This window comes from Misgurnus anguillicaudatus, chromosome 16, assembly GCF_027580225.2.
Source record: "Misgurnus anguillicaudatus chromosome 16, ASM2758022v2, whole genome shotgun sequence".
Taxonomy (NCBI): domain Eukaryota; kingdom Metazoa; phylum Chordata; class Actinopteri; order Cypriniformes; family Cobitidae; genus Misgurnus; species Misgurnus anguillicaudatus.
Window position 1 is genome coordinate 10884780 of NC_073352.2, and position 13281 is coordinate 10898060.

Below are 13281 nucleotides of genomic sequence, written 5' to 3' on the forward strand. Positions count from 1 at the left end.
CAGGGAAAAGATTAATCGCGATTAATCGCATACAAAATAAAAGTGATTTTTTTGCATAATATATGTTTGGGTACTGTGTGTAATTATTATGTATATTTAACCACACACACACACATACATATATAATTTCAGAATTTCTTATTTATAGATCAATTTTTTTATTTATATATAATATAGAATATATATAAATAAATATATATACACATGTAAATGTTTCTTAAATACATACATGTATGTGTGTGTATTTATGTATTCATAATAATTACACACAGCACACACACTCATATATTATGCCAAAAATCACTTTTATTTTGTATACGATTAATCGCGATTAATCTTTTCCCATCACTATTGTAAACACATTTTTTTCTGCTGTACAGTTGGGCATTTTAACATGGGGGTCTATGGGAATTGACTCCCTTTTGGAGCCAGCCTCAAGCAGTTTAAGTTGCTTCCATGTTGGCTTCAACAGAGAGATCGGAAGGTTGCCCCTGGGTTCAAACCCACAACCTTTTGCGCTGCTAAGCCAATGCTCTAGCACTGGGTAAACTTACCGCCCAAATATCATGTTATTTGTTGAGCCAATGCGTTTATGTATGGCCTCTTTTAAACAAAACGCTATTTAAAAATAGTGTCACAAAACTGACTCGCATCTCCATTAAGCTGAATGGTTATAAATGTTTTATTGTAGTCCATTCACAAGTCTTTGTCTAGTCGTCCAGTCTCTAACTTTAGTTGTAAGTTTCTGAGTTTCTGTGGTTTAAGACATTACAGTTAAGATGGGTCACACATATTACCCCCGCTGTGAAAACCGCTGTGTTTCCCCCCTCCAGCATCTCCTCGAGCTCCTCATCGGTTGTAGTTCTACCAGCTAAAGCAAAAAGCAGAAAAAATAAGAGTTAGAGAAGAAAAGTGTAACACAGCAGTGTCTGTTTGTCACATAATGTAACCGCAGACCTGAGACTAAAACAGCTACTGCACTTAAGCTCAGTTACAGTCGTGACCCTGCCTGTAAAACCCAGCTAAAGTCTTTTTTTTTGACTGGGTGATTCTCACGAAACCATTGAAACACCACGGCACTAATGATTTTAGCTTTAGAATGTGTAATATAGTAACATTAAAAAGCATCAGAATTAACACAATACTGTGTTCTACCTTGCACAATGTGTGATTTCAACATAAGAATTTATAATTGGAAATTTTATCTCATTTTTTGCTGAAATTCTCATTACCGCAATGTGTCCGGCTGTGTTTGAACATGCGTTATGTTGTAATTTAATCAAATTAACACAAAAATATTAAGAAAAAAAATAAATGGATGTTTTGCTAGACTACTTTAGATGACAGAAAAAATATTTACTGAATATTCATGTATGAAGAAAAATTAGGAAAATGATGTGTCCATGCCTGATGTTCTCATCCTCCGCAACACTTTTTGAGAACAGTTTAAGCACACATACAGAATTTTAATAAAGTTTGATTTTGAGTAACCAAGCACATGGACCAGTTACTTCAAGATGGCTACCAGGTAAGATCATTTTTTTACAGTTAATTTGAAATATTGTCTTGTCAGAATGCTTACACAACATTTTGATTATCATTACCGCAACAGATGCTTATTAAATGTTAATTTAATTAATAGAAGCATAATACTTTGATTTTAAATGCATGTGCAGAATCTCCAAATAATGTTCTTTCAGGTTTGTCATGTCATTTTGAAAATATGTCAGTGTTGATGTTTTCTGACTGTTGCGGTAATGAGATTTTTTAGGACTAATTTTTTTAATTATGTTACAAAAAGTGTTAAATGATAAGTAAAAGTTTTTAAATTAATGTTGCCATTTACTCCAGACTTTGTTTTTCAATGTCTGGTGGGAAAAAAAGTAAATTTAAGCAATTTTTACATTTTCATGCTTGACATTTTTAAAACCAAGTTTTCGTGAGAATCACCTGACTACTGTTTTCAACATAAAATCATCCTGCATAATGTAAATACATTCTGTGGAAATATAACCTTGATATCTTTAATGTTGACTGAGTAAGATCATCAATGAGTGAAAACAAATTTTGATGCTCCAAATCTCATCATTAGATGATGAGAGTTGACACAGATAGGGTCACATATATACTGTTTGCATGTTTGTTCATGAGACACTTACTGATCTCTAATTGTCTCTGAATGCGACCTTTGCTCTTCTCTCTGAAGTCCACCTGTGCTTCATTATATTTGGTCATCACATCGACAAACTTCCTGGAAAGAACAGCGTGCTGCCAGAGGGGAATAAGAGGGTGGCGTGAATAAGGCATACAATGTGTACGGTACATATGACACTTAATAATGTACAGTCAGCCGGATGTTAGGTAAGGGATAATGTACATCAAGCCAGTTATCACAAAACCATCCCAAAAAGGTAAACAAAACTTGTATCACCTTGAAGGGAGTTATTTGCGATAAAAACCAGCTGGATGTTCATTATCCCACAAGATATTGATTTAATATGGTATTAGCTTATTAGTAAGAAATGCAAACCTTCCACAAAGAAAACCCAATTCCTATCACTTTTAAAGGGACACTCCACTTTTTTGAAAATATTCTCATTTCCAGCTCCTCTAGAGTTTAACATTTGATTTTTACCGTTTTGGAATCCATTCAGCTGATCTCCGGGTCTGATGCTAGCACTTTTAGCATAGCTTAGCATAATCCATTGAATCTGATTAGACCATTAGCATCCCGGTCAAAAATAACCAGAGTTTTGAGATTTTTCCTATTTAAAACTTGACATGTTACGGCAGCAAATTCCTTGATTATTACGCCAGAACGAGATTATTAATGCTCAGATGTGCAGTGAATACGGAGAATGGTGCGACTGACCAATCAGAATCAAGTATTTCAGAAAGCCACGTATTAAGCTTGCATATCGACTCACCTGTGATTTACGTATTCTCATGTCAGCTGATACTCTCTCCACTTCTTCAGCCTCAAGATTTCTTTCAATGGCTACACACACAAACACATGCAAACTTTGTAAACATTGTTTTGGGATACAGCGCATTACTCACACCTATCTGGTCAGCGACTTTTCAAAAGTAAAACCATGTTTTGTGTGTTGTCTTTCTTTAAAGATGCAAAAAAGAATCACTGAGCATGTACATTACAATTCAGTGTAGAGATGTAATGATTACCGGCTTAATGGTTAACCGTGATAAAAACTGTTAGTATTCACGTCTGCTCCCATGTGTTTGAGATGAAAGTGCTTTACTGACTCAATTTAAAGGGGACATTTCACAAGACTTTTTTAAGATGTAAAATAAATCTTTGATGTCTCCAGAGTACATATGTGAAGATTTAGCTCAAAATACCATATAGATCATTTATTACAGAAAGTTAAAATTGTCACTTTGTGTGCAAAAATGTTTTGGGTGTGTTATTTAACATGCAAATGAGCTGATCTCTCTACTAAATGGCAGTGGCGTGGTTGGATAGTGCAGATTAAGGGGCGGTATTATCCCCTTCTGACATCACCAGGGGAGGCAAATTTCAATTACCCATTATTTCACGATTATGGAGAATAGTTTACCAAAACTAAGTTACTGGGTTGATCTTATTCATATTTTCTAGGTTTATAAAAGCACTGGGGACCCAATTATAGCACTTAAACATGAACAAATTTAATGGTATGTCCCCTTTAAATCCCAAAAATGTTCACATTTAGGAAAATCTAGTTGTACTGACACGTTTACTTAATATTTCTTTAGACTTATCCATCTTTTCTATTCATTTTCCATTAAATGATGTAATCTGATGAGTTTAAAGCTCTTTTCTGTTTGTTCTGTAACTGCTATGAGCGCAGGTGTCGTGCAACTTACTCCTGGGTCATAAAGTACACCCGATTTCTCACAACATAAACGGACTTTCTGATTTGTCCTGTGCACTTACATGTAAATTAAATGTATATTTTATGTTTCAAAGTGGTGAAAGAAAGGTATTGGAGCTGGACTGGAGGTGTATTATACACTGTAAAAGTATAGTGTAAAGGCAAGAACACTTACTCTTTAGCTTGTTACGGGCATTGTTTGCCATTTTCTTGATATCGTTGGTTCGCGCCTCCAAATCATCCTGTGTTTTCTGATAATAAAAAAGAAACACATTCTCAAAAACACTTAATAAGCAAATAAATAAGGTTTTGACATTGTAGCTGCATTTATACAAGTTGTTTCGAGAAGCAATGACTGTAGTTTCTCAGTTTCACTTATTACATATAAAAAACTCGAGTATTAGTAATGAACTAGTCTGTGTGAAAACATCAAGCTTTAAACTGGGTCAATATGCTGACACTGTATGTAGATGTTTCTGTGTGTGTGAATGTGGCTCTTACTCTGATCTGATGTTGGTGCAGAAAGAATAACCGAGTAAAGCTTCTTCACTTCAGCCACGTTCTCATCGATCTTATCGATGCTGTTCCTAATGTCTTCAATCTGAAAGCACAGAAACAAGGTCGCTTAAACAACAACACACAATGACCCACATTCATGCAAAGCCCGTCTAAAGTATTTACAGCAATATACACTAACACAGTTATACAAAAAAATATACAAAAGACCGTACCTGAGTGAAGAACTCATCCATAAAAGCAGCATTGTCCACAGCGAGTTCAACGTCTTCATCATCGTGATCGCACGTCTGAAACACAACATGCAGCATATGAGGAAATCTGTGTAAAACTGGAGATGTTCCCATATTACATACATCTATTATTAGTAAAGTTAAAGCATGGAGGAAACCCATTCAGCTAAACATTATTGCTGTAAAACATCAGTCAAATATTGATAAGTTTTAAATAACATGTGACCTAATCTGTGAAATCCAGGCTATAGTCTTATAACCTAATAATGAGATTTGGAGCACCAAAGTTTGATTTCAATCTTTCAGTCAATATTAAAGATATCAAAGTAATATTTTTACATATGTTTTTAGGATTTTTATGTAGTAAACCATAAATCACAAAAATGCCTTTAGCTGGGAGAGTAACATTCAGGGTTCCCACACCTTCAAATTCAAGAACCTTTCAAGGACTTTCCAGGTTCAATATCCTCAAATTCAAGGAATAAATGTGGGGACAGATTTCAAGTGAGAGCAAGGTTACATTGTGTTACCTTTTAAGATACATTGTTACAGTTCTCTTTCGAGGGAACTCGCGCTGCATCACTGCGGTGACACTTTGGGGACACCTCCAGGGGTAAGTGCGTCTGAATGTGTATATCAAATTCAACCAATGGTGGGACTTAACGACAAAGACAGGGTGACGCGGGAGACAGGAAGTATATCGCTATCTGAAATATTGCCAAAGACGGTGTTACAGGGACGCAGGAAGTATGTCAAGGGAGACGCAGGGTCTCATTCCCTTCTCAGGGAACAACAGTTACATATGTAACCAAAGACGTTTTCATGTGTCAGACACAACTATGCAAAAAAGCATATTGGTATGAATCAACATTCGCATACAGAAGATATAAGCATTTAAAGCGAATTTGAATTTTTTTCGCAGATTCACAAACTTTCAAGGATTTCAAGGAATCGTGGGAACCCTGAACATTATGTCAGGATTAATTTTAATTTTTTTGTTAAACCAGGCATGTCAAAATACAACACATTGGTTATTTAAGGAATTATTGACGAATTTAATTGAAAATAATGCACACCCAAAGTGGTAATGCGAAGCGGAAATGCCGTCTATTATTTTACTTATACCACGGTTACCACAGACATTCCTCTGGTGGTTATTTTTAGACATTTGACAGGTTAGGTGTGAATTTATCGGAAAATAATGCATACCGTGAAACATTTCTCAGCCAAGCAGAATAAAGCATTCAAATGTGGTTTTATGTTTTTTCAAGTACTTCAATACCAAGTGGAATGCTTATCAGATTGAGGAGGGCAGGACTTTATTCAGGGTTTTATTTCTTGTTGTTGATCAGACTGTGAGAACCTGGTGTTGCATATAGGTACAGAGGTAAAATGCTGGGTTTTTTCCAACCCAATCGGGTCAAAAAGTGACAAACCCAACCCGATAGGTTGTAATTAAAAGGTTGTTTTAACCAAAATCCTGGGCTGCTTTAACATTGTTGCGTCAAATATTTGTCCCTTTTTGATCCAGCGCTGGCACTTGAAAATAACCCAACATTTTTTTTACTGGCTTTAGGGCAGCTTAAACATGTATACATCATAAGAGAGAAGTCAGACATACAACAGGAAGAGCAAGTTAAGATTAGAGATTACATGATTAAAATTGGAAGCATTATTCACAATAAGACCAGACTAAAGCTCCTTCCTCTTTAGTCTTGTCCATTTATATTATGCATTTGGCAGATGGTGTTATCCAAAAGCGACTTACAATTCATTACAAGTATATGTTTTTCTTTAATATGTGTTTTCCCTGTAAATCAAGCCCACAGCGTTTGTGTTGCTAATGCAATGCTCTACCTATTGAGCTACAGAAACACAACTATATGAACACCTACATGATGTATAATGTTTTTGTTTGTTCTCTTTTGACTTAGCTAATAAGTCTAAGTTTTCAACTCAAGAGCTTGGTTAATAGGTTTAATATTATGCTTGCTAAATGGTTTTCATTTACTAAGTTTATAGCTTTATCATGTCTTGCAGGCTTCCCTTGCTGCAGGCCACTGCTGACACAACAGAATGTAAACTGATCTAAAAACAGTAAATGGATGGTTATAGTTTCCACAGTGTTATAATAGATTGATCTTGCATGTAAAGTCTTTTTTATTGATTTGTAGGGACTTGGAAAGCGCAGATCTGTGACAATTTACGGGATATGAAAGATAATTTAAATAACACCTTTCCTGTCAAGTGATAAAAACACAATAATACTTAAACATGTGAGTATTGTACCACTGTCACAGAGCAGAGCAGTGCGCGTGATAACCGTATAACTCAAATGTGAGTCAGGAGATCGAAGGGTTAAAGTCCAAGCGTGATCACACCTCGTTTTCTTAATGACACCACTTGAGGATTTCTCTTAAGTCATCGAAATTACAGTTCCTTCATTTAACCACAGACAAGTCAAACGCACTATGGGGCAGTTTCCAAGACAGGGTTTACTACTAGGTCTTTCTTAGTTATATTAGGACATTTAAGAAGTTTTTAAAAACAAACCTTAGAAAAACAATATCTTGAGACAAAAAAATGGCACTGATATATGTTAAGATATGTCAGTGCAAGGTGTTGCCCCGTCCAGTAAACCACCCTTACATGTTTCACTCATTCACTATTTCTGAGGGATCAAATGCCACATTAAACCCCATTACAAAAATGTACCACAGTACCCATGGTTTCTGCTAAAATACCTAATTAACTACTTTTATTTTTACTGTAAAAGTAAACAAACATAGCAAACATGATTTAACTTCATTAGTTAAAATTAAAGGGATAGTTCACCCAAAAATGAAAATTCTGTCATCATTTACTCACTCTCATGTTGTTACAAACCTGAATAAATTTCTTTGTTTAAATGAACACAAAGGAAGATATTTTGAGCAATGTTTGTAACCAAACCGTTTTGAGCACAATTGACCATTGAGTATTTGTCCTATGGAAGTTAATAGTGCTTCTATTTCCTGTTTCCTTACAAACATCTTCCTTTGTGTTAAGCACAACAAAGAAACTTATACAGGTTTGCAACAACATGACGGTGAGTAAATGATGACAGAATTTCCATTTTCCCTTCAACTATTAATAAACAATACGTTTAAACATCATACGACTGTTTTTATATAAAAAAAACCCGGATAACATTAGTTACTGCACAATGTTAATTGATATGATTTAACATTAACAAACATTATTCAAGTAAATATGTAAAAACATATTGTTTATTGTTAGTATTGTATAAACGTGTGGTGTATGTTTATTGGTAGTTAGATTCGCCCTGCGCCCACAAATTTGCTAAACCCTCAACTATGGGTAATATACTTATGCCGCAATAGTTAGCCTGTCTGGAACCGAGCTGACTTAAACCACCACATCACTGTGTGACACTTGCATTACATGCGAATGGCTCCTACGCTAATAGGATTTTGTTTCTCTCTCCCTGTCTTGTCCTCGATTCCGAGGAAAATGAGACAAACAGACCCAGTTCCGGTAAATGTGAAGATTGGAACATCCCTGATTTACTAGCCGTCCTTCAACGTTATGTCCAGCTGATGCCTGACCAACGACCACCGGCAGAACCCGTTTAATCCCCTTAATCGTTTACATATAAAGACCTTTTGCGAGGCGACGTCACAGTTACGTCACGCACACATGTGGTGGCAGAAAAACAGTGGAAATGAATGAGACACGAGTAAAACGAACAATATAACTCACTAGAAAATGTTTTGTTGTGCTGCTGAGTGTCAGAATAGGAATGCCAAAATAGATGACCTTCATTTTTATAGTATACCATCATCGAAGACACCATTTGAAGATAAACGTAGGTGTTTATGGTTGCAATAAAAGCCCTCAACCGGACAGACAGGAGTGATGAAATCATCTGAAAATAATTAGAGAAGATATTCGGTGTTCTGTCGAAGTCTGATCCCTCTATGTGTCTCTTATAGCGTTTTCATCACGTTACGTTTATAATTTATTTAGAAAGATTAAAGATTGGAATTAGTTCATAATATCAATAATATTACCATTTATTAAAGTTTTCGTATTTTTTTCGTATTCTATTACTTCTTTACCTTATATCTTAGCCTATGTCTTCTTCCTGTTTCTTCTAAATTATGATGTTTACTAATAAATATATAAACATAGCACACACACACACACACAATGTAAAGTGTTAATAATATATAAACAGGCCTATACAAATTAATTTGTATGTAAACATAATAGTTTCAGAACAAACACGTAGGCTATAAATATAAGGAAGAAATTGAAAACAGGAAATGATGAAATATTTAATAAATGATATTATACAGAATACATGATAGTATTGCTCTTATAAGTACTTCAGCGATTCATACTGGAAAAATAATTGACTAACCAATAAAGAACAATACATATACATTACATACATGCACACAATTAGTAGCCAAGCCATTTAAACGTTTAATTTATTTAAAAAATAAACGTAACTTGGTGAAAACGTTATAAGAAACATTACACTTAAGAGGGAAACAGACTTCTACAGAACACCGGATCCTTAAAAATCACAGTTTAATGCTAAAACACTTCACACAGCTATTGAGAAGCATTCACTTTCTGCCACCAGTTGGGCTCCGCCCACAAAAAACTTCATCTCTGTTTGCAAACACGCAAAAGGTCTATACAGCAGTGTTGGGTGTAACTAGTTACAAAGTAACTAGTTACTGTAATAACATTACTTTTTTCAGTAACTAGTAGTGTAAGGCATTACCCGTCTGAAAATGGTAATATTACAGTTTTCCCGAGCTAGTTACTTGAGTTACATTCGCCAGTAGCACCTTCATCACACAAGGTACAAAACACAGAGAACAAAAGGGAAGGGGAGGAGGGCGTGAATGGAACAGTGATTGGTCTAAGTTTGGCACGAGGTATCATTTACCATCACCGATTGGTCGACACCCGGCAGCCAGCAGCACAGAGCGGCAGCGGCACACTCAAAGACAGATCGGGAAAATGGAAGCGTCAATAACGGCAAGGTCTTTTTCAGAGGAAGGTCCCCAGCAACAGAAAGCTAGTTTCGACGGGGGGAGATTCAGTCATATTTTATTATGTTCAACGGAAGGAAAATAACTTGACGGTGAAGTGCACACTCTTTAATGTTTCTCCGAACGCTGTGCCCCGTGTCCGGTAGCGGGTAAGGAAGCCAGCATTTTCTTGGCCGTGGCTTGCCCAAATAAACATTCTTGTCCAGAAAAAAAAAATGTAACTAGTAATATAACTAGTAATATAACTAGTTACTTTCTCCAGGGAGTAATAAAGTAAAGTAAGGCATTACTATTTTTGAGAGTAATATGTAATACGTAATATATTACTTTTTTGAGTAACTAGCCCCAACACTGCTATACAGTTATATATATATATATATATGAAGAGTTTGGTTCCAAAACGCAATAAATCCATTTTGACAAATTTCGGTAAAAACGTGTTTTCTATACCAAGAAAGTGACAAGATGAAAACCACTATTTTCTGTTACAAACTTTCACACAGCATCTTTAGGTTATAAAAACATAAAAAATTCAAATCCATAACTTGATTTTCAAAGATTTATTATAAAAACTGATTATTTTTTCCACAAAATGCAATAAATCCATGACAAGTTTTTATTAAAAATGCTATAAATCTATTGAATCAATCGCCTATATAAATGTGCATTCATCTTTGCCATGTTATATTCATTTAGTTGACTGGTTGTACACACTAATTAAAAATATAAACATTATTGTCATTAATCAAAACACTTACTTTGTGATATTAAGAAGTCATCGGTTATACTGACGTCCTCGCTTAACGTTTTTCAAAGCGATCAGCTGTAAAATGTTTTGGTCCTGCTCGATTTTCGTTGACTTTGAGTAAAATTATGTAAAGTTTTTCATAAGATCCTCTGGGGTCAATGTGTTATCATGACAGTAACTTGATGCTGTCAGCCCGGCCTAACAAGCACCGGTCTCCCGAGTTCCTCTTCGTAAATTATTACATGTTAATGGCTTACGTTTCTTTCACGTCACAGAAAACCATCACAGGTTTATCAATGCAATTAAAGTATTATTTTGTTTTTGTTTGTTTGGTAATCACGAAGTACAAAGTAGATGAGGAAAACTAGGATTCCGTGTACTCAGCGCGCCGCCATTCTTTGTTTACATTGCGTGAGGTGCGCTGTAATCTGTGGAGGAGTGGATTTATGGCATTCTGTAGAAAAGGGGGAGTGGCGTTTATTGCATTTTGGGAAAAAAGGGAGAAAAGATGACAGAATAACACTGCGGAAATTGGATTTTGCCTAAAATTAAGAATTTACTTTATAATACTGACCTGATATAATACTGATTCTGGCAGTAACTCATTTTTTTTCAAAAATGGCGTTTATTGCGTTTTGGAACCAAACTCTTCATATATATATATATATATATATATATATATATATATATATATATATATATATATATATATATATATATATATATATATATATATATATATATATATAAATATATATATATAAAATCTCCCAAAGGTTTTTTCCTCCTAGGACTTTTTATCCCCTCGGCTAAAAAAGTCCGGGTTTTTTTCTCCTAGGGGGTTTTTCAACCCAGGGAGTCAGCCTTCATTAGCTTAACTTAGCACCCTCTTGCCTTGCCTTGCCTTATGTTATGCTATCTGTCGATTTTTCTGTGTTTTTCCCTGCTTCTATTAATGTAAAGCTGCTTTGAAACAATTACCAATTGTGAAAAGCGCTATATAAATAAAATTGAATTGAAAAGTACATAATGCATTTACTTTTTTTCTTTACAAATGTTTTTATTATTTTTATGTCATGCCAGCGTCTATGTTCATGGTGAGAGAGCAATGTGTAATTATTAAGAAAAAATTTAATAAGTTGAAGATGAATTTTTTTATTCACTTTTTCGTGTTATTGTATAGTGTTAGTGTTTATTATTTATTTAGTGGCGTATTTACCATAATGCAGGGTAAGTGTGTAGCTGACTAGATATTGCTTTGCATAAGGGAAGTAACTTTTGCCATTGTAATAGTTTTTAGTACAGTATAAGGTTGTTGCTAGATGATATAGGTCATTGCTAAGGTGTTAAGTAGATCACATAATGGCTGGGTTGTCACTAAGGTGTTTTGGGTATAGGTCCTAGGCAGTTACCTGACAAGAGGGTCTACTAGATCTCAATGATAGGCTGACCTCTTGGGTCTCTCCTTTGGTTTAGGTCTTGGGGCACTTTATCCATTACATGTCAATCATTACTAAACACTATTTATTATATAATTCATGTTTGTTGGTGTTGCTGTATTTTTGTAATGGACCATCAATAAAGATCTTCGGATGAATCACACAGCTACTCCTGTCATAAAGTGTAATACTATCTATTGCGCTGACAATGAGTTCTGCTCTCTTTTCAAGTTTATTTGTGATCTAACAATGTGTTGCCAACACAACGTTTTTTTGTGTGAAGGTCAAAGACACTCATACACACATGCAGTGTACTGGAAACGCTGCAAGTTGAGGTAGAAAGATAAGCTTACAAGAGACTTCCTGCCTAGGGAGCATATGTTTAAGAGTGTGCATTACTAGGTTTAAGTATAGTGATCTGAACTGCGTATTGTATCTAACGTTAGTGTGATCCTCCAGAGGATTTCTTATTTAATATTATGCTATTCATAAATACAGACAATTCCTTAAATAGGATTTGACACAAAGATAAAGAAATGAGAAATGGTCACATTGTTTCTGCTCAGCTGTCTAATGTCCCACATTTTCTTTAGTGTTTCTTTACAGGAGAGAACAAATGTGTGTGCATGTGTGTATTTGGAAGATTTAAAGAACAGAGCGGCCACACCAAGTTAAACATTACAAAGTAGACATAGAAAGACGTACAGACTGAATACACGTTTATTGGAGGGTAGAAAGGAAAATGTGTTTTTCTTAACAGGATTTCCTATAACAGACAGGTCACTCATAGACATGTGACAAACAAATGTTATTAGTGGTGTTGCCTCAGGCAAGGATCAACATCACTATAAAGACGATTTAGATCTGCTCCATAAAAATCCCTTAGATATGCATTGAAGAAGAGACCCACGTCAAACCCAAAAACCAAAATATCAGAATTGAGGTTTTGGGACAGTAAGCAACCAGTAAGGTGACTCCAAGCAAACACTGAAACTTTAAAACTAAGTAACATCAACCAAGCCACTCACATTTACTTTTAAGCATTAAACATATTTAATGTTTGTACTAATAAAATGGATACAGGTGAAACCAAACATTGAAGAGGACAGAAAAACAAAGCGAGAGAGATTTTCTGTATGCAAAACAGCACGGAAACAAGACTATAACTAATGTAAATAAGGTTCGGCCATAAACACACACACATACACGCACGCAGAAGTTCCATCTCCCAACCCATATTGCCTGCCGGTGTAGCAGCCGATCCTGTTCCCCTCGGAATTTGTGTTCCCCTTGTCGCTTTTTGTACACCCAGCTGTTTTTTTCTGAATATTTATTTTATACTTTTAATTGTTTTAAGCTGTATTAGGTTGTAGAAACTCTGTAAATATGCTATACCAT

The 13281-nt window shown here is 35.2% G+C and overlaps 1 protein-coding gene across 8 annotated transcripts in view; it reads right to left on the bottom strand.

The window, feature by feature from the left end:
* The window catches only part of stx3b (syntaxin 3b), a 31241-nt gene that overhangs the window by 14822 nt on the left and 3138 nt on the right, over positions 1 to 13281 (bottom strand). For all 8 annotated transcript variants that reach the window (XR_012357926.1, XM_073854116.1, XM_073854115.1 and 5 more), the window contains exons 2-7: positions 4607 to 4681; positions 4377 to 4476; positions 4051 to 4125; positions 2928 to 2998; positions 2160 to 2268; positions 798 to 871 (exon numbers count right to left, since the gene is read on the bottom strand). Coding sequence is in view for 7 of the 8 variants with exons in the window: in XM_073854116.1 (XP_073710217.1) it covers positions 798 to 871; positions 2160 to 2268; positions 2928 to 2998; positions 4051 to 4125; positions 4377 to 4476; positions 4607 to 4681 (504 nt within the window). In the remaining variant the exon portion in view is untranslated. The remainder of the gene's footprint in view (positions 1 to 797; positions 872 to 2159; positions 2269 to 2927; positions 2999 to 4050; positions 4126 to 4376; positions 4477 to 4606; positions 4682 to 13281) is intronic.